The following is a 26131-nucleotide window of genomic DNA, read 5'->3' as shown; positions in this document are numbered from 1 at the left end:
TTTGCAATGGATTAGTCTCTGCCTCCGCAATGGATTAGTCTCGGCCTCCGCAATGGATTAGTCTCGGCCTTGACAATGAATTAGTCTCGGCCTCCGCAATGGATTAGTCTCGGCCTTGACAATGAATTAGTCTCGGGCCTCTGCAATGGATTAGTCTCTGGCCTCTGCAATGGATTAGTCTCGGGCCTCTGCAATGGATTAGTCTCGGGCCTCTGCAATGGATTAGTCTCGGGCCTCTGCAATGGATTAGTCTCGGCCTTGACAATGAATTAGTCCCGGGCCTCTGCAATGGATTAGTCTCGGGCCTCCGCAATGAATTAGTCTCGGCCTCCGCAATGGATTAGTCTCGGTCTTCTGCAATGGATTAGTCTCGGGCCTCCGCAATGGATTAGTCTCGGCCTCCGCAATGGATTAGTCTCGGCCTCCGCAATGGATTAGTCTCGGCCTCCGTAATGGATTAGTCTCGGCCTCCGTAATGGATTAGTCTCGGCCTCCGCAACGGATTAGTCTCGGCCTCCGCAATGGATTAGTCTCGGCCTCCGCAATGGATTAGTCTCGGCCTCTGCAATGGATTAGTCTCGGCCTCTGCAATGGATTAGTCTCGGCCTCTGCAATGGATTAGTCTCGGCCTCCGCAATGGATTAGTCTCGGTCTCTGCAATGGATTAGTCTCGGTCTCGGCAACGGATTAGTCTCGGCCTCCGCAATGGATTAGTCTCGGCCTCTGCAATGGATTAGTCTCGGTCTTCTGCAATGGATTAGTCTCGGCCTCCGCAATGGATTAGTCTCGGCCTCTGCAATGGATTAGTCTCGGTCTCCGCAATGGATTAGTCTCGGTCTCTGCAATGGATTAGTCTCGGCCTCCGCAATGGATTAGTCTCGGTCTCCGCAATGGATTAGTCTCGGTCTCGGCAATGGATAAGTCTCGGCCTCCGCAATGGATTAGTCTCGGCCTTGACAATGGATTAGTCTCGGCCTCTGCAATGGATTAGTCTCTGCCTCCGCAATGGATTAGTCTCGGTCTCCGCAATGGATTAGTCTCGGCCTTGACAATGAATTAGTCTCGGGCCTCTGCAATGGATTAGTCTCGGGCCTCTGCAATGGATTAGTCTCGGGCCTCTGCAATGGATTAGTCTCGGGCCTCTGCAATGGATTAGTCTCGGGCCTCTGCAATGGATTAGTCTCGGCCTTGACAATGAATTAGTCTCGGGCCTCCGCAATGGATTAGTCTCGGTCTCCGCAATGGATTAGTCTCGGCCTTGACAATGAATTAGTCTCGGGCCTCTGCAATGGATTAGTCTCGGGCCTCTGCAATGGATTAGTCTCGGGCCTCTGCAATGGATTAGTCTCGGGCCTCTGCAATGGATTAGTCTCGGGCCTCTGCAATGGATTAGTCTCGGCCTTGACAATGAATTAGTCTCGGGCCTCTGCAATGGATTAGTCTCGGGCCTCCGCAATGAATTAGTCTCGGGCCTCTGCAATGGATTAGTCTCGGGCCTCTGCAATGGATTAGTCTCGGGCCTCTGCAATGGATTAGTCTCGGGCCTCTGCAATGGATTAGTCTCGGGCCTCTGCAATGGATTAGTCTCGGCCTTCGCAATGAATTAGTCTCGGGCCTCTGCAATGGATTAGTCTCGGGCCTCTGCAATGGATTAGTCTCGGCCTCCGCAATGGATTAGTCTCGGCCTCTGCAATGGATTAGTCTCGGCCTCCGCAATGGATTAGTCTCGGTCTTCTGCAATGGATTAGTCTCGGGCCTCCGCAATGGATTAGTCTCGGCCTCCGTAACGGATTAGTCTCGGCCTCCGCAACGGATTAGTCTCGGCCTCCGCAACGGATTAGTCTCGGCCTCCGTAATGGATTAGTCTCGGCCTTCGCAATGGATTAGTCTCGGTCTCCGCAACGGATTAGTCTCGGCCTCCGCAACGGATTAGTCTCGGCCTTCGCAATGGATTAGTCTCGGCCTCCGTAATGGATTAGTCTCGGCCTCCGTAATGGATTAGTCTCGGCCTCCGCAACGGATTAGTCTCGGCCTCCGCAATGGATTAGTCTCGGCCTCCGCAATGGATTAGTCTCGGCCTCCGCAATGGATTAGTCTCGGCCTCTGCAATGGATTAGTCTCGGCCTCTGCAATGGATTAGTCTCGGCCTCCGCAATGGATTAGTCTCGGTCTCTGCAATGGATTAGTCTCGGTCTCGGCAACGGATTAGTCTCGGCCTCCGCAATGGATTAGTCTCGGCCTCTGCAATGGATTAGTCTCGGTCTTCTGCAATGGATTAGTCTCGGCCTCCGCAATGGATTAGTCTCGGCCTCTGCAATGGATTAGTCTCGGCCTCCGCAATGGATTAGTCTCGGTCTCTGCAATGGATTAGTCTCGGTCTCGGCAATGGATTAGTCTCGGTCTCTGCAATGGATTAGTCTCGGCCTCCGCAATGGATTAGTCTCGGTCTCCGCAATGGATTAGTCTCGGCCTCCGCAATGGATTAGTCTCGGCCTCTGCAATGGATTAGTCTCGGCCTCCGCAATGGATTAGTCTCGGCCCCTGCAATGGATTAGTCTCGGCCTCCGTAATGGATTAGTCTCGGCCTCCGCAACGGATTAGTCTCGGCCTCTGCAATGGATTAGTCTCGGCCTTTGCAATGGATTAGTCTCTGCCTCCGCAATGGATTAGTCTCGGCCTCCGCAATGGATTAGTCTCGGCCTTGACAATGAATTAGTCTCGGACTCCGCAATGGATTAGTCTCGGCCTTGACAATGAATTAGTCTCGGGCCTCTGCAATGGATTAGTCTCTGGCCTCTGCAATGGATTAGTCTCGGGCCTCTGCAATGGATTAGTCTCGGGCCTCTGCAATGGATTAGTCTCGGGCCTCTGCAATGGATTAGTCTCGGCCTTGACAATGAATTAGTCTCGGGCCTCCGCAATGAATTAGTCTCGGCCTCCGCAATGGATTAGTCTCGGTCTTCTGCAATGGATTAGTCTCGGGCCTCCGCAATGGATTAGTCTCGGCCTCCGTAATGGATTAGTCTCGGCCTCCGCAACGGATTAGTCTCGGCCTCCGCAACGGATTAGTCTCGGCCTCCGCAATGGATTAGTCTCGGCCTCTGCAATGGATTAGTCTCGGCCTCTGCAATGGATTAGTCTCGGCCTCTGCAATGGATTAGTCCCGGTCTCTGCAATGGATTAGTCTCGGCCTCCGCAATGGATTAGTCTCGGCCTTCGCAATGGATTAGTCTCGGCCTCCGCAACGGATTAGTCTCGGCCTCCGCAACGGATTAGTCTCGGCCTTCGCAATGGATTAGTCTCGGCCTCCGTAATGGATTAGTCTCGGCCTCCGTAATGGATTAGTCTCGGCCTCCGCAATGGATTAGTCTCGGTCTCGGCAACGGATTAGTCTCGGCCTCCGCAATGGATTAGTCTCGGCCTCTGCAATGGATTAGTCTCGGTCTTCTGCAATGGATTAGTCTCGGCCTCTGCAATGGATTAGTCTCGGCCTCTGCAATGGATTAGTCTCGGCCTCTGCAATGGATTAGTCTCGGCCTCCGCAATGGATTAGTCTCGGTCTCTGCAATGGATTAGTCTCGGTCTCGGCAACGGATTAGTCTCGGCCTCCGCAATGGATTAGTCTCGGCCTCTGCAATGGATTAGTCTCGGTCTTCTGCAATGGATTAGTCTCGGCCTCCGCAATGGATTAGTCTCGGCCTCTGCAATGGATTAGTCTCGGTCTCTGCAATGGATTAGTCTCGGTCTCTGCAATGGATTAGTCTCGGCCTCCGCAATGGATTAGTCTCGGTCTCCGCAATGGATTAGTCTCGGTCTCGGCAATGGATAAGTCTCGGCCTCCGCAATGGATTAGTCTCGGCCTTGACAATGGATTAGTCTCGGCCTCTGCAATGGATTAGTCTCTGCCTCCGCAATGGATTAGTCTCGGTCTCCGCAATGGATTAGTCTCGGCCTTGACAATGAATTAGTCTCGGGCCTCTGCAATGGATTAGTCTCGGGCCTCTGCAATGGATTAGTCTCGGGCCTCTGCAATGGATTAGTCTCGGGCCTCTGCAATGGATTAGTCTCGGGCCTCTGCAATGGATTAGTCTCGGCCTTGACAATGAATTAGTCTCGGGCCTCCGCAATGGATTAGTCTCGGTCTCCGCAATGGATTAGTCTCGGCCTTGACAATGAATTAGTCTCGGGCCTCTGCAATGGATTAGTCTCGGGCCTCTGCAATGGATTAGTCTCGGGCCTCTGCAATGGATTAGTCTCGGGCCTCTGCAATGGATTAGTCTCGGGCCTCTGCAATGGATTAGTCTCGGCCTTGACAATGAATTAGTCTCGGGCCTCTGCAATGGATTAGTCTCGGGCCTCCGCAATGAATTAGTCTCGGGCCTCTGCAATGGATTAGTCTCGGGCCTCTGCAATGGATTAGTCTCGGGCCTCTGCAATGGATTAGTCTCGGGCCTCTGCAATGGATTAGTCTCGGGCCTCTGCAATGGATTAGTCTCGGCCTTCGCAATGAATTAGTCTCGGGCCTCTGCAATGGATTAGTCTCGGGCCTCTGCAATGGATTAGTCTCGGCCTCCGCAATGGATTAGTCTCGGCCTCTGCAATGGATTAGTCTCGGCCTCCGCAATGGATTAGTCTCGGTCTTCTGCAATGGATTAGTCTCGGGCCTCCGCAATGGATTAGTCTCGGCCTCCGTAACGGATTAGTCTCGGCCTCCGCAACGGATTAGTCTCGGCCTCCGCAACGGATTAGTCTCGGCCTCCGTAATGGATTAGTCTCGGCCTTCGCAATGGATTAGTCTCGGTCTCCGCAACGGATTAGTCTCGGCCTCCGTAATGGATTAGTCTCGGCCTCCGCAACGGATTAGTCTCGGCCTCCGCAATGGATTAGTCTCGGCCTCCGCAATGGATTAGTCTCGGCCTCCGCAATGGATTAGTCTCGGCCTCTGCAATGGATTAGTCTCGGCCTCTGCAATGGATTAGTCTCGGCCTCCGCAATGGATTAGTCTCGGTCTCTGCAATGGATTAGTCTCGGTCTCGGCAACGGATTAGTCTCGGCCTCCGCAATGGATTAGTCTCGGCCTCTGCAATGGATTAGTCTCGGTCTTCTGCAATGGATTAGTCTCGGCCTCCGCAATGGATTAGTCTCGGCCTCTGCAATGGATTAGTCTCGGCCTCCGCAATGGATTAGTCTCGGTCTCTGCAATGGATTAGTCTCGGTCTCGGCAATGGATTAGTCTCGGTCTCTGCAATGGATTAGTCTCGGCCTCCGCAATGGATTAGTCTCGGTCTCCGCAATGGATTAGTCTCGGCCTCCGCAATGGATTAGTCTCGGCCTCTGCAATGGATTAGTCTCGGCCTCCGCAATGGATTAGTCTCGGCCCCTGCAATGGATTAGTCTCGGCCTCCGTAATGGATTAGTCTCGGCCTCCGCAACGGATTAGTCTCGGCCTCTGCAATGGATTAGTCTCGGCCTTTGCAATGGATTAGTCTCTGCCTCCGCAATGGATTAGTCTCGGCCTCCGCAATGGATTAGTCTCGGCCTTGACAATGAATTAGTCTCGGACTCCGCAATGGATTAGTCTCGGCCTTGACAATGAATTAGTCTCGGGCCTCTGCAATGGATTAGTCTCTGGCCTCTGCAATGGATTAGTCTCGGGCCTCTGCAATGGATTAGTCTCGGGCCTCTGCAATGGATTAGTCTCGGGCCTCTGCAATGGATTAGTCTCGGCCTTGACAATGAATTAGTCTCGGGCCTCCGCAATGAATTAGTCTCGGCCTCCGCAATGGATTAGTCTCGGTCTTCTGCAATGGATTAGTCTCGGGCCTCCGCAATGGATTAGTCTCGGCCTCCGTAATGGATTAGTCTCGGCCTCCGCAACGGATTAGTCTCGGCCTCCGCAACGGATTAGTCTCGGCCTCCGCAATGGATTAGTCTCGGCCTCTGCAATGGATTAGTCTCGGCCTCTGCAATGGATTAGTCTCGGCCTCTGCAATGGATTAGTCCCGGTCTCTGCAATGGATTAGTCTCGGCCTCCGCAATGGATTAGTCTCGGCCTTCGCAATGGATTAGTCTCGGCCTCCGCAACGGATTAGTCTCGGCCTCCGCAACGGATTAGTCTCGGCCTTCGCAATGGATTAGTCTCGGCCTCCGTAATGGATTAGTCTCGGCCTCCGTAATGGATTAGTCTCGGCCTCCGCAATGGATTAGTCTCGGTCTCGGCAACGGATTAGTCTCGGCCTCCGCAATGGATTAGTCTCGGCCTCTGCAATGGATTAGTCTCGGTCTTCTGCAATGGATTAGTCTCGGCCTCCGCAATGGATTAGTCTCGGTCTCCGCAATGGATTAGTCTCGGCCTTGACAATGAATTAGTCTCGGGCCTCTGCAATGGATTAGTCTCGGGCCTCTGCAATGGATTAGTCTCGGGCCTCTGCAATGGATTAGTCTCGGGCCTCTGCAATGGATTAGTCTCGGCCTTGACAATGAATTAGTCTCGGGCCTCTGCAATGGATTAGTCTCGGGCCTCCGCAATGAATTAGTCTCGGGCCTCTGCAATGGATTAGTCTCGGGCCTCTGCAATGGATTAGTCTCGGGCCTCTGCAATGGATTAGTCTCGGCCTTCGCAATGAATTAGTCTCGGGCCTCTGCAATGGATTAGTCTCGGGCCTCTGCAATGGATTAGTCTCGGCCTCCGCAATGGATTAGTCTCGGCCTCCGCAATGGATTAGTCTCGGTCTTCTGCAATGGATTAGTCTCGGGCCTCCGCAATGGATTAGTCTCGGTCTCCGTAATGGATTAGTCTCGGCCTCCGCAACGGATTAGTCTCGGCCTCCGCAACGGATTAGTCTCGGCCTCCGTAATGGATTAGTCTCGGCCTCCGCAACGGATTAGTCTCGGCCTCCGCAACGGATTAGTCTCGGCCTCTGCAATGGATTAGTCTCGGCCTCCGTAATGGATTAGTCTCGGCCTCCGCAACGGATTAGTCTCGGCCTCCGCAATGGATTAGTCTCGGCCTTTGCAATGGATTAGTCTCGGCCTCTGCAATGGGTTAGTCTCGGCCTCTGCAATGGATTAGTCTCGGTCTCTGCAATGGATTAGTCTCGGTCTCTGCAACGGATTAGTCTCGGCCTCCGCAATGGATTAGTCTCGGCCTCTGCAATGGATTAGTCTCGGTCTTCTGCAATGGATTAGTCTCGGCCTCCGCAATGGATTAGTCTCGGTCTCCGCAATGGATTAGTCTCGGCCTTGACAATGAATTAGTCTCGGCCTCCGCAATGGATTAGTCTCGGCCTTGACAATGAATTAGTCTCGGGCCTCTGCAATGGATTAGTCTCTGGCCTCTGCAATGGATTAGTCTCGGCCTTGACAATGAATTAGTCTCGGGCCTCTGCAATGGATTAGTCTCTGGCCTCTGCAACGGATTAGTCTCGGCCTCCGCAACGGATTAGTCTCGGCCTCCGTAATGGATTAGTCTCGGCCTCCGCAACGGATTAGTCTCGGCCTCCGCAATGGATTAGTCTCGGCCTCTGCAATGGATTAGTCTCGGCCTCTGCAATGGATTAGTCTCGGCCTCTGCAATGGATTAGTCTCGGCTTCTGCAATGGATTAGTCTCGGTCTCGGCAACGGATTAGTCTCGGCCTCCGCAATGGATTAGTCTCGGCCTCTGCAATGGATTAGTCTCGGTCTTCTGCAATGGATTAGTCTCGGCCTCCGCAATGGATTAGTCTCGGTCTCTGCAATGGATTAGTCTCGGCCTCCGCAATGGATTAGTCTCGGCCTCCGCAATGGATTAGTCTCGGCCTCCGCAATGGATTAGTCTCGGTCTCTGCAATGGATTAGTCTCGGTCTCGGCAATGGATTAGTCTCGGCCTCCGCAACGGATTAGTCTCGGCCTCTGCAATGGATTAGTCTCGGTCTCTGCAATGGATTAGTCTCGGCCTCCGCAATGGATTAGTCTCGGCCTCCGCAACGGATTAGTCTCGGCCTCTGCAATGGATTAGTCTCGGCCTCCGCAATGGATTAGTCTCGGCCTCTGCAATGGATTAGTCTCGGCCTCCGCAATGGATTAGTCTCGGCCCCTGCAATGGATTAGTCTCGGCCTCCGTAATGGATTAGTCTCGGCCTCCGCAACGGATTAGTCTCGGCCTCTGCAATGGATTAGTCTCGGCCTTTGCAATGGATTAGTCTCTGCCTCCGCAATGGATTAGTCTCGGCCTCCGCAATGGATTAGTCTCGGCCTTGACAATGAATTAGTCTCGGCCTCCGCAATGGATTAGTCTCGGCCTTGACAATGAATTAGTCTCGGGCCTCTGCAATGGATTAGTCTCTGGCCTCTGCAATGGATTAGTCTCGGGCCTCTGCAATGGATTAGTCTCGGGCCTCTGCAATGGATTAGTCTCGGGCCTCTGCAATGGATTAGTCTCGGCCTTGACAATGAATTAGTCTCGGGCCTCTGCAATGGATTAGTCTCGGGCCTCCGCAATGAATTAGTCTCGGCCTCCGCAATGGATTAGTCTCGGTCTTCTGCAATGGATTAGTCTCGGGCCTCCGCAATGGATTAGTCTCGGCCTCCGTAATGGATTAGTCTCGGCCTCCGCAACGGATTAGTCTCGGCCTCCGCAACGGATTAGTCTCGGCCTCTGCAATGGATTAGTCTCGGCCTCTGCAATGGATTAGTCCCGGTCTCTGCAATGGATTAGTCTCGGCCTCCGCAATGGATTAGTCTCGGCCTTCGCAATGGATTAGTCTCGGCCTCCGCAACGGATTAGTCTCGGCCTCCGCAACGGATTAGTCTCGGCCTTCGCAATGGATTAGTCTCGGCCTCCGTAATGGATTAGTCTCGGCCTCCGTAATGGATTAGTCTCGGCCTCCGCAACGGATTAGTCTCGGCCTCCGCAATGAATTAGTCTCGGCCTTTGCAATGGATTAGTCTCGGCCTCTGCAATGGATTAGTCTCGGTCTCGGCAACGGATTAGTCTCGGCCTCCGCAATGGATTAGTCTCGGCCTCTGCAATGGATTAGTCTCGGTCTTCTGCAATGGATTAGTCTCGGCCTCCGCAATGGATTAGTCTCGGTCTCCGCAATGGATTAGTCTCGGCCTCCGCAATGGATTAGTCTCGGCCTCCGCAATGGATTAGTCTCGGTCTCTGCAATGGATTAGTCTCGGTCTCTGCAATGAATTAGTCTCGGCCTCCGCAATGGATTAGTCTCGGTCTCCGCAATGGATTAGTCTCGGTCTCGGCAATGGATTAGTCTCGGCCTCCGCAATGGATTAGTCTCGGCCTCCGCAACGGATTAGTCTCGGCCTCTGCAATGGATTAGTCTCGGCCTCCGCAATAGATTAGTCTCGGTCTCTGCAATGGATTAGTCTCGGCCTCCGCAATGGATTAGTCTCGGCCTCCGCAATGGATTAGTCTCGGCCTCTGCAATGGATTAGTCTCGGCCTCCGCAATGGATTAGTCTCGGCCTCCGCAATGGATTAGTTCACTAAAATGGGCGCGAATAAGACAGGAGTCTCGTGTGCCATTAATAATATATATATATATATATGCTACTGCTCGTCCCCAAAAACATAGACCAACAGTCTATCGACCAAACAACCGACCAGCCGACTAACTGGGGTCAGACACAACAATATCAACCACTATGAACCCACTGCTCGACCCCAACAGTCTATCAACCCACTGCTCGACCCCAACAGTCTATCGACCCACTGCTCGACCCCAACAGTCTATCAACCCACTGCTCGACCCCAACAGTCTATCGACCAGACAACCGACCAGTCAACTAACTGGGGTCAGACACAACAATATAAACCCCTATGAACCCACTGGGCAAAAACTGGTTGGATCAACGTTGTTTCCACGTCATTTCAACCAAATAATTCAATGTCATGATGTTGAATCAACGTGTAAAACTGTAATTTCGTATTTTTTTCACCCAACTTTTAACCTAAATCCAATGACATTGTGAATTGTTGGTTGATTTCACGTTGAATTCACGTATTTTAAACAACTCAACCAAATTTAAAATCAAAACTAAACGTTGAACTGATGTCTGTGCCCAGTGGGGGAATTGTTAGCCACAACTCACCCTGGCAGAATCCGTCAACCTCCTCATGTCCCAGACTACAGACGCATCGCCCCAGAGGAACCAGCCAATCGCCGTCCGCCCCACAGTACAGTTTAGGCGTGTCCCTCTCCTCTGCGTTCTCCACGCACGCTCCCCGCACCTCCACCAGCGAGGAGGAGTCGACCCTTGGCACCGTGTCTGGGAACGCTGCCAGGTTCCTCAGAGTGGACGGACAGCGCTTAGATAAGGAGAGACATAGACAGTCAGTACAGTGCCTTGCCAAAGTATTCACCCCCCTTGGCGTTTTTCCTATTTTGTTGCATTACAACCTGTAATTTAAATGGATTTTTATTTGGATTTCATGTAATGGACAAACACAAAATAATCCAAATTGATGAAGTGAAAATAAAAAAATAAAACATGCATATGTATTCACCCCCTTTGCTATGAAGCCCCTAAATAAGATCTGGTGCAACCAATTACCTTCAGAAGACACATAATTAGTTAAATAAAGTCCACTTGTGTGCAATCTAAGTGTCACATGATCTCAGTATATATACACCTGTTCTGAAAGGCCCCAGAGTCTGCAACACCACTAAGCAAGGGGCACCATGAAGACCAAGGAGCTCTCCAAACAGGTCAGGGACAAAGTTGTGGAGAAGTACAGATCAGGGTTGGGTTATAAAACAATATCCGAAACGTTGAACATCCCATGGAGCACCATTAAATCCGTTATTAAAAAATGGAAAGAATATGGCACCACAACAAACCTGCCAAGAGAGGGCCCCACACCAAAACTCACGGACCAGGCAAGGAGGGCATTAATCAGAGAGGCAACAAAGAGACCAAAGATAACCCTGAAGGAGCTGCAAAGCTCCACAGCGGAGATTGGAGTATCTGTCCATAGGACCACTTTAAGCCGTACACTCCACAGAGCTGGGCTTTACGGAAAAGTGGCCAGAAAAAAGACATTGCTTAAAGAAATAATTAAGCAAACATGTTTGGTGTTCGCCAAAAGGCATGTGGGAGACTCCCCAAACATATGGAAGAAGGTACTCTGGTCAGCTTTTTGGCCATCAAGGAAAACGCTATGTCTGGTGCAAACCCAACACCTCTCATCACCCCGAGAACACCATCCCCACAGTGAAGCATGGTGGTGGCAGCATCATGATGTGGGGATGTTTTTCATTGGCAGGAACTGGGAAACTGGGCAGAATTGAAGGAATAATGGGTGGCGCTAAATACAGGATTTATTTTTTTGAGAAACCTGTTTCACTCTTCCAGAGATTTGAGACTGGGACGGAGGTTCACCTTCCAGCAGGACAATGACCCAAAGCATACTACTAATGTTATGCTGGTGAATGAGGACCCAAAAGCGACGTAATAGAAACAGAGTCTTTATTCCAGTCTTAAACAAACAATGATTCTCCTGGATATTATCAAAGGTAAATCCAAAACAGGAAACCGAAATCCTCTCGTCAGTAGAGAGGAACGACTGGAGACACGACCACAGACTGCAGGTCGCTTCAGGAAGGCACAGGCCGTAGCTGACATAGACACCTGCTCACACGCAGCATCTGAAGAAGGCAAAAACACGACAGGGCGGAACAAGGACACAGAACAGCAAACATCAAACAAGAATCCGACAAGGACAGAAGCGGAAAACAGAGGGAGAAATAGGGACTCTAATCAGAGGGCAAAATAGGGGACAGGTGTGAAAGAGTAAATGAGGTCGTTAGGAGAATGAGAAACAGCTGGGAGCAGGAACGGAACGATAGAGAGAGAGAGCGGGAGAGGGAGGAGGAGAGAGAGGGATAGAAAGAGGGAAAGAACCTAATAAGACCAGCAGAGGGAAGCACAGGGACAAGACATGATGATCAAAGACAAAACATGACAACTAAAGCAACACTTGAGTGGTTTAAGTGGAAACATTTAAATGTGTTGGAATTGCCTAGTCAAAGCCCAGACCTCAATCAAATTGAGAATCTGTGGTATGACTTAAAGATTGCTGTACACCAGCGGAACCCATCCAACTTGAAGGAGCTGGAGCAGTTTTGCCTTGAAGAATGGGCAAAAATCCCAGTGGCTAGATGTGCCAAGCTTATAGAGACATACCCCAAGAGACTTGCAGCTGTAATTGCTGCAAAAGGTGGCTCTACAAAGTATTGACATTGGAGGGAGTGAATAGTTATGCAAGTTTTCTGTTTTATTGTCTTATTTCTTGTTTGTTTCACAATAAAAAAAATATTTTGCATCTTCAAAGTGGTAGGCATGTTGTGTAAATCAAATGATACAAACCCCACCAAAAATCAGTTTTAATTACAGATTGTACAGATAGATAGATGGAGGGAGGGAGGGAGGGAGGGAGGGAGGGGAGGGAGGGAGGGATAAATACATTACATAAACATCACAATACCTTATAGAACACCTTGACGGAGACCAGAGCGATACACGCCCCCACATCCTGGAACGCCAGGTAGAAGCCCTGCCGGGTCACGGGGCCGACCTCTCTGACCTCAAATCAAATGAACGTTGTATTTGTCATCGGCTTACAGTAGAGCGTAGGCTACACAATGAAATGATCTCTCCTCTCAAACAGCATCTATTATAACGGCAGCAAACAGGGAGCATAGATTCAACATGGCTCCGTAAAGACGTGCGCCGAGACCTCGACCCTCAGAGTCCATATTTTGAAAACAATTTCATTTTCTGAAAGAGTTTTGTAGTAATATACATTTTTACACTTGGCACATCTAGTAGATTAAGCAACAAGTGTTGTGTTATGTCTGGTACGTGGCTGTGTTGTGTTACAGTATGTCTGGGACGTGGCTGTGTTGTGTTATGTCTGGGACCTGGCTGTGTTGTGTTATGTCTGGGACGTGGTGGGTTGTGTTACAGTATGTCTGGGACGTGGTGGGTCGTGTTACAGTATGTCTGGGACGTGGCTGTGTTGTGTTACAGTATGTCTGGGACGTGGCTGTGTTGTGTTACAGTATGTCTGGGACGTGGTGGGTTGTGTTACAGTATGTCTGGGACGTGGCTGTGTTGTGTTACAGTATGTCTGGGACGTGGTGGGTTGTGTTACAGTATGTCTGGGACGTGGCTGTGTTGTGTTACAGTATGTCTGGGACGTGGCTGTGTTGTGTTATGTCTGGGTCATGGCTGTGTTGTGTTACAGTATGTCTGGGACGTGGTGGGTTGTGTTACAGTATGTCTGGGACGTGGCTGTGTTGTGTTACAGTATGTCTGGGACGTAGCTGTGTTGTGTTATGTCTGGGTCGTGGCTGTGTTGTGTTATGTCTGGGACGTGGCTGTGTTGTGTTACAGTATGTCTGGGACGTGGCTGTGTTGTGTTATGTCTGGGTCGTGGCTGTGTTGTGTTATGTCTGGGACGTGGCTGTGTTGTGTTGTGTCTGGGTCGTGGCTGTGTTGTGTTATGTCTGGGACGTGGCTGTGTTGTGTTATGTCTGGGACGTGGCTGTGTTGTGTTATGTCTGGGACGTGGCTGTGTTGTGTTATGTCTGGGACGTGGCTGTGTTTTGTTATGTCTGGGACGTGGCTGTGTTGTGTTATGTCTGGGACGTGACTGCATTGTGTTACAGTATGTCTGGGACGTGGCTGTGTTGTGTTATGTCCCAATTTGTAAGTCGCTCTGGATAAGAGCGTCTGCTAAATGACTTAAATGTAAATGTGTTACAGTATGTCTGGGACGTGGCTGTGTTGTGTTATGTCTGGGACGTGGCTGTGTTGTGTTATGTCTGGGACGTGGCTGTGTTGTGTTATGTCTGGGATGTGGCTGTGTTGTGTTATGTCTGGAACGTGGCTGTGTTGTGTTACAGTATGTCTGGGACGTGGCTGTGTTGTGTTATGTCTGGGACATGGTTGTGTTGTGTTACAGTATGTATGCTACAAAGATGCTCTCAACAGATTACTGTAGTGAATGTATATGTGGACTCCCCCAGGTAATATTCTGGGTCAACAGATTACTGTAGTGAATGTATATATGGACTCCCCCAGGTAATATTCTGGGTCAACAGATTACTGTAGTGAATGTATATATGGACTCCCCCAGGTAATATTCTGGATCAACAGATTACTGTAGTGAATGTATATGTGGACTCCCCCAGGTAATATTCTGGGTCAACAGATTACTGTAGTGAATGTATATGTGGACTCCCCCAGGTAATATTCTGGGTCAACAGATTACTGTAGTGAATGTATATGTGGACTCCCCCAGGTAATATTCTGGGTCAACAGATTACTGTAGTGAATGTTATGCTCCAAACATGGACTCCCCCGAGATGTGATTATTTAACTGACACTGCAAGGGATTGGGGATATATCGGGAGATTTCAACTGTATTCTGAATAACAAGCTGGACAAGTCATCAACTGCTCCAGTCTCAAACCGTAGGGCCTCAAATGTTCTAACAAGCATCTGTGAATCATCTGGTTTATATAATTTTTTAAATATTTATTTAACTAGGCAAGTTAGTTAAGAACAAATTCTTATTTACAATGACGGCCTACACCGGCCAAACCCGGACGACGCCTGGGACAATTGTTGCGCCGCCCTTATGGGACACGCAATCACGGCCGGATGTGATACAGCCTGGATTCAAACCAGGGACTGTAGTGATGCCTCTTAGCACTGAGATGCAGTGCCTCAGACCGCGCAGCCACTCGGGACGTAGACGTGTGGAGAGAGCTAAATCCTAGAGACTGTCAGAGATGATACTTTCTACTCTAGACCCCATGCCCTGACCATGCCCTGACCATGCCCTGACCATGCCCTGACCATGCCCTGACCATGCCCTGACCATGGTCTGACCATGCCCTGACCATGCCCTGACCATGCCCTGACCATGCCCTGACCATGCCCTGACCATGCCCTGACCATGCTCTGACCATGCCCTGACCATGCCCCGGTGTGTATAGATCTTGACCTCTGCACAACTTCCCTCAAAATGAGATATTGGAGACTTAATGTATCTCTCCTTAAAAACTCTGTTATTAAAGATGAGATATCACATTACTGGCTTGACAACCAACTCTCTGCTGTTTCAGCTGCAACCATCCGGGATGCCGCTAAAGGGGTTACATTATCTCCCAATCGTCTCTGATCAAAGAAGATTAGATTGAAAAAGTGGGGAATTTGTAGTTTGAGGTAAAGAACTTAGAACTTTTACATAAACAACAGCCATCCCAGGGAATCTGGAACTGACTAACTCACTGTGCTGAGGACAAACTCGATTTAGACCACACAAATCACGTTTTTTTTTAAACTTACGTTTTTTTACCAAGGAAAGAAATTGGCAACCGACCAAGGCGTCTACTTGCACACCAGCTTCTAAAATAACAAGGTCTATAAGGACGGCAGATGGCTCCACTATTTCTGATCCATTGCTAATCAATAATACAGTTGGTGACTTCTATCAATCTCTTTATACTTCTCAACGGGGTGGCAGGTAGCCTAGCGAAAGGTTGCTAGATCGAATCGCTGAGCTGATAAGGTAAAAATCTGTCGTTCTGCCCCTGAACAAGGCTGTTAACCCAGTGTTCCTAGGCCATCATTGTAAATAAGAATTTGTTCTTAAGTGACTTGCCTAGTTACATAAAAAATAAAATAACTACAGGAGGGAGAATCTGGTTCCTGTTGTGGTCGTATGTAGAAAGACTCCCATCTAAATGAGAATCTGGTTCCCCGTTGTGGTCGTACGTAGAAAGACTCCCATTTAAATGAGAATCTGGTTCCTGTTGTGGTCGTACGTAGAAAGACTCCCATTTAAATGAGAATCTGGTTCCTGTTGTGGTCGTACGTAGAAAGACTCCCATATACTGCTGTCTTTTAATTGTATGACTGCTCCTTTTAGGTCATATTTTTCACTGTATTTTGACTCCCTGTACTCAGTCTGTGTAGTACACATTGTTTTGTTGTTTGTGTAAACTCTGATCAAATAAAAAAAATACAATTCTAATGAAAATATAATTTAAAAAAAGTAGTTTTTGTCTCAAGGAGACAAAAGAGCACTGAAGTATAAGACCGTAATTCATGTAATATTCAACCAAACTGACCTCCGTGTTGAGGCGCAGAACGCGGTCGCCCAGGTCCGTCTGTGTGAAGCTCTCATCGGCAGCAATGGTGTCCACCTTCAAATGAAATCATATCCAATATGTTTTAGTCATATGCACAGCATACCAGCGTAGTAGTGTCACAGTACAATTAACTGCTTGCAAGCTCTCCTCTTAGACAGTAACAACAGGTATAAAATAACTCTCCTCTTTAACAGCTATAAAATAACTCTCCTCTTTAACAGTAACAACAGCTATAAAACAGCTATGAACACTTGGTCATGTTTTGTTTTGTCTTAGTCTGTCACCAAGATAATAACATGTAAATAAGGTATATGAAAGGGAAGAACACTATGTCAATACATCATGAGTCAAAATGTCCAATAAGTGAAAAAAGCCAGCAGCACCCCATCCTGAATCCCACCGCTGGCTTGCCTCAGAAGCTAAGCAGGGCTGGTCCTGGTTGGTCCCTGGATGGGAGACCAGGTGCTGCTGGAAGTGGTGTTGGAGTAGGAGGCACTCTTCCCTCTGGTCTAAAGAGATCCCACTGCTGGCTTGCCTCAGAAGCTAAGCAGGGCTGGTCCTGGTTGGTCCCTGGATGGGAGACCAGATGCTGCTGGAAGTGGTGTTGGAGTAGGAGGCACTCTTCCCTCTGGTCTAAAGAGATCCCACTGCTGGCTTGCCTCAGAAGCTAAGCAGGGCTGGTCCTGGTTGGTCCCTGGATGGGAGACCAGATGCTGCTGGAAGTGGTGTTGGAGGGCCAGTAGGAGGCACTCTTCCCTCTGGTCTAAAGAGATCCCAATGCCCCAGGGCAGTGATTGGGGACATTGTCCTGTGTAGGGTGGGATCTTTCGGACGTGACGTTAAACGGGTGTCCTGACTCTCTGTGGTCATTAAAGATCCCATTGCATTTATCGCAAGAGTAAAGGTGTTAAACCCGGTGTCCTGGGTAAAATGTCCAGCCTGGCCCTCAACCCATAACCACCTAATCTTCCCCAGTTTACAATTGGCTCATTCATCCCCCTCCTCTTCCCTGTAACTATTCCCCAAGGTCGATGCTGTAAATGACAACGTGTTCTCAGTCAACCTACCTGGTCAAATAAGAGTTTAAAAAGAAAATCAAATCAAAAGTAAGAACACCTTGTCAACACGTAGGATTGTATAAAACTAGACCTTGGCGTAGTCGGCAGGTCTGAAACGCGTGGCGGCGGGGTGTGGCTCATCTGTCTGGAGGTAGAGGAGGTTAAAGGTCTCCTTGCAGGTACCAGACACCCAGGGGATGGAGTTACAGTCTCTCAGGGTGAACCGCAGCTCCACGTACACCTGAAGGTAACAGAAAATACACCTTGATTTACCTGCAGAAGTAACACAACTGGGCTATATATTACCTTCTGTGCTGCCTGGTGTATATTATTATTACAATTATACTATATATTATACTATATATTACCTTCTGTGCTGCCTGGTGTATATTATTATTACAATTATACTATATATTATACTATATATTATTATATATTACCTTCTGTGCTGCCTGGCGTATATTATTATTACAATTATACTATATATTATACTATATATTATTATATATTACCTTCTGTGCTGCCTGGCGTATATTACAATTATACTATATATTATACTATATTACCTTCTGTGCTGCCTAGCGTATATTATTATTACAATTATACTATATATTATACTATATATTATACTATATATTACCTTCTGTGCTGCCTGGCGTATATTATTATTACAATTATACTATATATTATACTATATATTACCTTCTGTGCTGCCTGGCGTATATTACAATTATACTATATATTATACTATATTACCTTCTGTGCTGCCTAGCGTATATTATTATTACAATTATACTATATATTATACTATATATTATACTATATATTACCTTCTGTGCTGTCTGGTGTATATTATTATTACAATTATACTATATATTATACTATATATTATACTATATATTACCTTCTGTGCTGCCTGGCGTATATTATTATTACAATTATACTATATATTATACTATATATTATTATATATTACCTACTGTGCTGCCTGGTGTATATTATTATTACAATTATACTATATATTATACTATATATTACCTTCTGTGCTGCCTGGCGTATATTATTATTACAATTATACTATATATTATACTATATATTATTATATATTACCTACTGTGCTACCTGGTGTATATTATTATTACAATTATACTATATATTATACTATATATTATTATATATTACCTTCTGTGCTGCCTGGTGTATATTATTATTACAATTATACTATATATTATACTATATATTATTATATATTACCTTCTGTGCTGCCTGGTGTATATTATTATTACAATTATACTATATATTATACTATATATTACCTTCTGTGCTGCCTGGTGTATATTATTATTACAATTATACTATATATTATACTATATATTACCTTCTGTGCTGCCTGGTGTACATTATTATTACAATTATACTATATATTATACTATATTACCTTCTGCGCTCCCTGGCGTATATCAATATTAGTATTATACTGTATATTATTATATATTACCTTCTGTGCTGCCTGGTGTATATTATTATTACAATTATACTATATATTATACTATATATTATTATATATTACCTTCTGTGCTGTCTGGTGTATATTATTATTACAATTATACTATATATTATACTATATATTATTATATATTACCTTCTGTGCTGTCTGGTGTATATTATTATTACAATTATACTATATATTATACTATATATTATTATATATTACCTTCTGTGCTGCCTGGTGTATATTATTATTACAATTATACTATATATTATACTATATATTATTATATATTACCTTCTGCGCTCCCTGGCGTATATTATTATTACAATTATACTATATATTATTATATATTACCTTCTGTGCTGCCTGGTGTATATTATTATTACAATTATACTATATATTATACTATATATTATTATATATTACCTTCTGTGCTGTCTGGTGTATATTATTATTACAATTATACTATATATTATACTATATATTATTATATATTACCTTCTGTGCTGCCTGGTGTATATTATTATTACAATTATACTATATATTACCTTCTGTGCTGCCTGGTGTACATTAGTATTATACTATATATTATTATATATTACCTTCTGTGCTGCCTGGTGTACATTAGTATTATACTATATATTATAATATATATTCCTTCTGTACTGCCTGGTGTATATTATTAGTATTATACTATATATTATTATATATTACCTACTGTACTGCCTGGTGTATATTATTAGTATTGTACTATATATTATTATATATTTCCTTCTGTGCTGCCTGGTGTATTTTATTATTAGTATTATACTATATATTATTATATATTACCTACAGTACTGCCTGGTGTATATTATTATTACAATTATACTATATATTATTATATATTACCTACAGTACTGCCTGGTGTATATTATTATTACAATTATACTATATATTATTATATATTACCTACAGTACTGCCTGGTGTATATTATTATTACAATTATACTATATATTATTATATATTACCTACTGTACTGCCTGGTGTATATTATTAGTATTATACTATATATTATTATATATTACCTACTGTACTGCCTGGTGTATATTATTAGTATTATACTATATATTATTATATATTACCTACTGTACTGCCTGGTGTATATTATTAGTATTATACTATATATTATTATGTATTACCTTCTGTTCTGCCTGGTGTATATTATTAGTAGTATTATACTATATATTATTATATATTACCTTCTGTGCTGCCTGGTGTATATTATTAGTATTGTACTATATATTATTATATATTACCTACTGTACTGCCTGGTGTATATTATTAGTATTATACTATATATTATTATGTATTACCTTCTGTTCTGCCTGGTGTATATTATTAGTAGTATTATACTATATATTATTATATATTACCTTCTGTGCTGCCTGGTGTATATTATTAGTATTGTACTATATATTATTATATATTACCTACTGTGCTGCCTGGTGTATATTATTAGTATTGTACTATATATTATTATATATTACCTTCTGTGCTGCCTGGCGCTGGATCCAATTGGACCGTAGCCAGTTGTTCTGGTTGGGCTCCATCACATGACACACCTGGAAGGTGTGGATAGGTCTGTTCTGTTCATCCATCTCTGTTATCGCATCCCACTGGAGGGGGAGGGAGAGAGAGAGAGAGAGGGGAGAGGGGAGAGGGGAGAGGGGAGAGGGGAGAGAGAGAGAGAGAGAGAGAGAGAGAGAGAGAGAGAGAGAGAGAGAGAGAGAGAGAGAGAGAGAGAGAGAGAGAGAGAGAGAGAGAGAGAGAGAGAGGGAGGGAGGGAGGGAGGGAGGGAGGGAGGGAGGGAGGGAGGGAGGGAGGGAGGATAAGTTGGAAGACAGGAGAAAGGGATGAAACAGAAGACAGGATCATGATCTATAAAGACATCACATTACCATGGTAACAGTAGAGCCATGGTTGCTGGACCACCCGGTGGCTGTCTCCTATAGTCCATGAGAGACAGACCTGACGCTGACTGTCTGTGGGTCTTACTGGTGTTTTCACAACTCTTACATCAGCCAGCCAGCCACAACAGCACCGCAGTACCCTAACACACTCTCCTCTCCTCTCCTCTCCTCTCCTCTCCTCTCCTCTCCTCTCCTCTCCTCTCCTCTCCTCTCCCCTCCTCTCCTCTCCTCTCCTCTCCCCTCCTCTCCTCTCCTCTCCTCTCCTCTCCTCTCCTCTCCTCTCCTCTCCTCCCCTCCCTTCCCTTCCCCTCCCCTCCCTTCCCCTCTCCTCCTCTTCTCCCCTCCCCTCTCCTCTCCTCTCCTCCCTCTCCTCTCCTCTCCTCCCTCCCCCCCCCCTCCTCTCCTCTCCTCCCCTCCCCTCCCCTCTCCTCTCCTCTCCTCCCCTCCCCTCCCCTCTCCTCCTCTCCTCTCCTCTGAGAGAGAGAACCAACTCTGAATCCCTACTAACATTGGTAGAGCTGTTTCCCCTACAGCGTTTAATGGGTGTAGATTTACAGGGTAAAGTCAAGGCCATCTTGAGTTACTTCAATCATGAATATTTCTCATGATAATACGTGGTGTTGACAGGGTAATGCTCAGTGTACGGGCTTGTGGTCTTGATGGGGTAATGCTCAGTGTATGGGTCTGTGGTCTTGACAGGGTAATGCTCAGTGTATGGACTTGTGGTCTTGACAGGGTAATGCTCAGTGTATGGACTTGTGGTCTTAGCAGGGTAATGCTCAGTGTATGGACTTGTGGTCTGACAAGGTAATGCTCAGTGTATGGACTTGTGGTCTTGACAGGGTCATGCTCAGTGTATGGGCTTGTGGTCTTGACAGGGTAATGCTCAGTGTATGGGTTTGTGGTCTTGACAGGGTAATGCTCAGTGTATGGGCCTGTGGTGTTGACAGGGTAATGCTCAGTGTATGGACTTGTGGTCTTAGCAGGGTAATGCTCAGTGTATGGACGTGTGGTCTTGACAGGGTAATGCTCAGTGTATGGGCTCGTGGACTTGACAGGGTAATGCTCAGTGTATGGACTTGCGGTCTGACAGGGTAATGCTCAGTGTATGGACTTGTGGTCTTGACAGGGTCATGCTCAGTGTATGGGCTTGTGGTCTTGACAGGGTAATGCTCAGTGTATGGGCCTGTGGTGTTGACAGGGTAATGCTCAGTGTATGGACTTGTGGTCTTAGCAGGGTAATGCTCAGTGTATGGACTTGTGGTCTTGACAGGGTAATGCTCAGTGTATGGGCTCGTGGTCTTGACAGGGTATTGCTCAGTGTATGGACTTGCGGTCTTGACAGGGTAATGCTCAGTGTATGGGCCAGTGGTCTTGACAGTGTAATGCTCAGTGTATGGGTCTGTGGTCTTGACAGGGTAATGCTCAGTGTATGGGCCAGTGGTCTTGACAGGGTAATGCTCAGTGTACGGGCTTGTGGTCTTGACAGGGTAATGCTCAGTGTATGGGCCAGTGGTCTTGACAGGGTAATGCTCAGTGTATGGGCCAGTGGTCTTGACAGGGTAATGCTCAGTGTAATGGGCTTGTGGTCAATCTCTAAGTGGCCCTAAAATATAGCCTCCACCACAGAGCTTAACAGACTCTCCAATAGCGACTAGGTTGAGCTCCAACCTTCAGTCTCAGGTCTGTCTGCCTGCCTGACCTCTCTCCCTCCATTTGTGCCCTGGCATGTTGTGATGCAATGACAGCCGGGCGAAGAAAGAGAGAGGAGGACAGGATGGAATATGGAGGGCGGTAGGAGGGAGGGGAGGCGGAGGGGTGGAGGGAGGGCAGGGGTGAGGGGGGACAGGGGGAGGGGAGGCAGAAGGGTGGAGGGAGGACAAGGGTGAGGGAGGAAGGGGGAGGGAAGGCAGAGGGGTGGAGGGAGGACAAGGGTGAGGGAGGCAGGGGGAGCGGAGGCAGAGGGGTGGAGGGATAAGGTATATTGTTCAGTGAATGTCGTAAGACAGGAGAAAGGCAGATAACAGTGTCTGTGATGGAGGAAGAACAAATCGCTGCCTGCCAATCACACTGTACATTGTATCTTAGCTGAGGGGTCATGTATCTTAGCTGAGGGACCATGTATCTTAGCTGGGGGGCCATGTATATTAGCTGAGGGGCCATGTATCTTAGCTGGGGGGCCATGTATCTTAGCTGAGCGGTCATGTATCTTAGCTGGGGGGCCATGTATCTTAGCTGAGGGGCCATGTATCTTAGCTGGGGGCCATGTATCTTAGCTGAGGGACCATGTATCTTAGCTGGGGGGCCATGTATCTTAGCTGAGGGGCCATGTATCTTAGCTGGGGGGCCATGTATCTTAGCTGGGGGGCCATGTATCTTAGCTGAGGGACCATGTATCTTAGCTGGGGGGCCATGTATCTTAGCTGGGGGGCCATGTATCTTAGCTGAGGGACCATGTATCTTAGCTGGGGGACCATGTATCTTAGCTGAGGGACCATGTATCTTAGCTGGGGGGCCATGTATCTTAGCTGGGGGGCCATGTATCTTAGCTGGGGGGCCATGTATCTTAGCTGGGGGGCCATGTATCTTAGCTGAGGGGCCATGTATCTTAGCTGAGGGGCCATGTATCTTAGCTGAGGGGCCATGTATCTTAGCTGGGGGACCATGTATCTTAGCTGAGGGGCCATGTATCTTAGCTGGGGGCCATGTATCTTAGCTGGGGGACCATGTATCTTAGCTGGGGGGCCATGTATCTTAGCTGAGGGGCCATGTATCTTAGCTGAGGGACCATGTATCTTAGCTGGGGGACCATGTATCTTAGCTGAGGGGCCATGTATCTTAGCTGAGGGGCCATGTATCTTAGCTGAGGGACCATGTATCTTAGCTGGGGGGCCATGTATCTTAGCTGAGGGGCCATGTATCTTAGCTGAGGGGCCATGTATCTTAGCTGGGGGGCCATGTATCTTAGCTGGGGGGCCATGTATCTTAGCTGAGGGACCATGTATCTTAGCTGGGGGACCATGTATCTTAGCTGAGGGACCATGTATCTTAGCTGGGGGGCCATGTATCTTAGCTGGGGGGCCATGTATCTTAGCTGGGGGGCCATGTATCTTAGCTGGGGGGCCATGTATCTTAGCTGAGGGGCCATGTATCTTAGCTGAGGGGCCATGTATCTTAGCTGAGGGGCCATGTATCTTAGCTGAGGGACCATGTATCTTAGCTGAGGTGCCATGTATCTTAGCTGGGGGGCCATGTATCTTAGCTGGGGGGCCATGTATCTTAGCTGAGGGGCCATGTATCTTAGCTGAGGGGCCATGTATCTTAGCTGGGGGACCATGTATCTTAGCTGAGGGGCCATGTATCTTAGCTGGGGGGCCATGTATCTTAGCTGAGGGGCCATGTAACGGAACAGAGAACAGAGACCAGCAAGAAAACCCATATGAGAGGAGAGAGAATAGATGAGAATGGATGAGATCAATCTGGTAGAAGTCACGACTTTCTGTCCATAGGATGTCCAGGACACATCTGGTGGACCCTGATAGGGAGAGAGAGAGAGACAGAGAGAGACAGAGAGAGAGAGAGAGAGAGAGAGAGAGAGAGAGAGAGAGAGAGAGAGAGAGAGAGAGAGAGAGAGAGAGAGAGAGAGAGAGAGAGAGAGAGAGAGAGAGAGAGAGAGAGAGAGAGAGAGAGAGAGAGAGAGAGAGAGAGAGAGAGAGAGACAGAGAGAGAGAGAGCGAGAGAGAGAGAGAGAGACAGAGACAGAGAGACAGAGAGAGAGAGAGAGAGAGAGGGAGAGAGAGGGAGAGAGAGGGAGAGAGAGACAGAGAGACAGAGAGAGACGGAGAGAGACGGAGAGAGAGGGAGAGAGAGACAGAGAGAGACAGAGAGAGACAGAGAGAGACAGAGAGAGACAGAGACAGAGAGAGAGAGAGAGAGAGAGAGAGAGAGAGAGAGAGAGAGAGAGAGAGAGAGAGAGAGAGAGAGAGAGAGAGAGACAGAGAGACAGAGAGAGAGAGAGAGAGAGAGAGAGAGAGAGAGAGATGCTCCATGTGTGCCTAATGCTGACAGCGTCACAGGCCCCTAGCGATCAGATTTCTGTCTGTCACAGCTGGTGGCCATTTAAACCTGAAGACACCCAGACATTATCTAACAGTGGCTGGTGGTCCATTAAACCTGAAGAGACCCAGACATTATCTAACAGTGGCTGGTGGTCCATTAAACCTGAAGAGACCCAGACATTATCTAACAGTGGCTGGTGGTCCATTAAACCTGAAGACACCCAGGCATTATCTAACAGTGGCTGGTGGTCCGTTAAACCTGAAGAGACCCAGACATTAGACAGAGAGAGAGAGAGAGAGAGAGAGAGAGACTACCGATGCTGAAGGACTGACCATGTAGTGTCCTTTACAGAGAAGGAAATGAATGAGTTTTACACCTGCTGCAGACTAGAGAGAGAGAGAGAGAGAGAGAGAGAGAGAGAGAGAGAGAGAGAGAGAGAGAGAGAGACTACCGAAGCTGACGGACTGACCATGTAGTGTCCTTTACAGAGAAGGAAACGAAGGAGTTTTACACCTGCTGCAGACTAGAGAGAGAGAGAGAGAGAGAGAGAGAGAGAGAGAGAGAGAGAGAGAGAGAGGGCTACCGATGCTGATGGACTGACCATGTAGTATCCTTTACAGAGAAGGATACGAAGGAGGAGTTTCAGTCAATATATTTGGTCTGTGTCTCAAGTGACACCCTGTTCCCTATATTGTGCACTATATATGGGCCCTGGTCCAAAGCAGGGCACTATGTAGGGAATAGCGTGCCATAGGGCCTTCGTACAAAGTAGTGCACTATATATGGAATAGGTGACTATATAGGGAAGATGTGCATTATATAAGGAAAGGGTGCACTATATAGGGAATAGGTGCACTATTAGGGAATAGGTGCACTATATATGTTAGATACAACACCAGACAGTCAGCTGTCTGTCTGTCTGTCTGTCTGTCTGTCTGTCTGTCTGTCTGTCTGTCTGTCTGTCTGTCTGTCTGTCTGTCTGTCTGTCTGTCTGTCTGTATGTCTGTCTGTCTGTCTGTCCACCAGACAGTAAGGTAAATGCTGAAGAGGTATGTAGAGTGGTGCATAGTGAACCTGTGATATCATGAAGGTCCCTCACTCCAGTCACTAAAACAGAGTAAACTACATGAGCAAAAGTATGTGGACACCTGCTCTTCGAACAACTCATTCCAGAATCATGGGCATTAATATGGAGTTGGTCCCCCCTTTGCTGCTATAACAGCCTCCACTCTTCTGGGAAGTCATTAATATGGAGTTGGACCCCCCTTTGCTGCTATAACAGCCTCCACTCTTCAGGGAAGTCATTAATATGGAGTTGGTCCCCCCTTTGCTGCTATAAAAGCCTCCACTCTTCTGGGAAGTCTTTAATATGGAGTTGGTCCCCCCTTTGCTGCTACAACAGCCT

At 47.4% G+C, this 26131-nt stretch overlaps 1 protein-coding gene across 1 annotated transcript in view; it reads right to left on the bottom strand.

The window, feature by feature from the left end:
* Positions 1–26131, bottom strand: part of epha6 (eph receptor A6) — a 232630-nt gene that overhangs the window by 164724 nt on the left and 41775 nt on the right. Inside the window, exons 3-7 of the mRNA XM_071331152.1 lie at positions 20245–20373; positions 17314–17463; positions 16144–16218; positions 12486–12584; positions 10091–10307 (exon numbers count right to left, since the gene is read on the bottom strand). Coding sequence (XP_071187253.1) covers positions 10091–10307; positions 12486–12584; positions 16144–16218; positions 17314–17463; positions 20245–20373 — 670 coding nt within the window. The remainder of the gene's footprint in view (positions 1–10090; positions 10308–12485; positions 12585–16143; positions 16219–17313; positions 17464–20244; positions 20374–26131) is intronic.

This window comes from Salvelinus alpinus, chromosome 10 (genome assembly GCF_045679555.1).
Source record: "Salvelinus alpinus chromosome 10, SLU_Salpinus.1, whole genome shotgun sequence".
NCBI classification, from domain to species: domain Eukaryota; kingdom Metazoa; phylum Chordata; class Actinopteri; order Salmoniformes; family Salmonidae; genus Salvelinus; species Salvelinus alpinus.
Note: the sequence above shows the minus strand (reverse complement) of the source record. Positions and strands in the feature narration are given on the sequence as shown.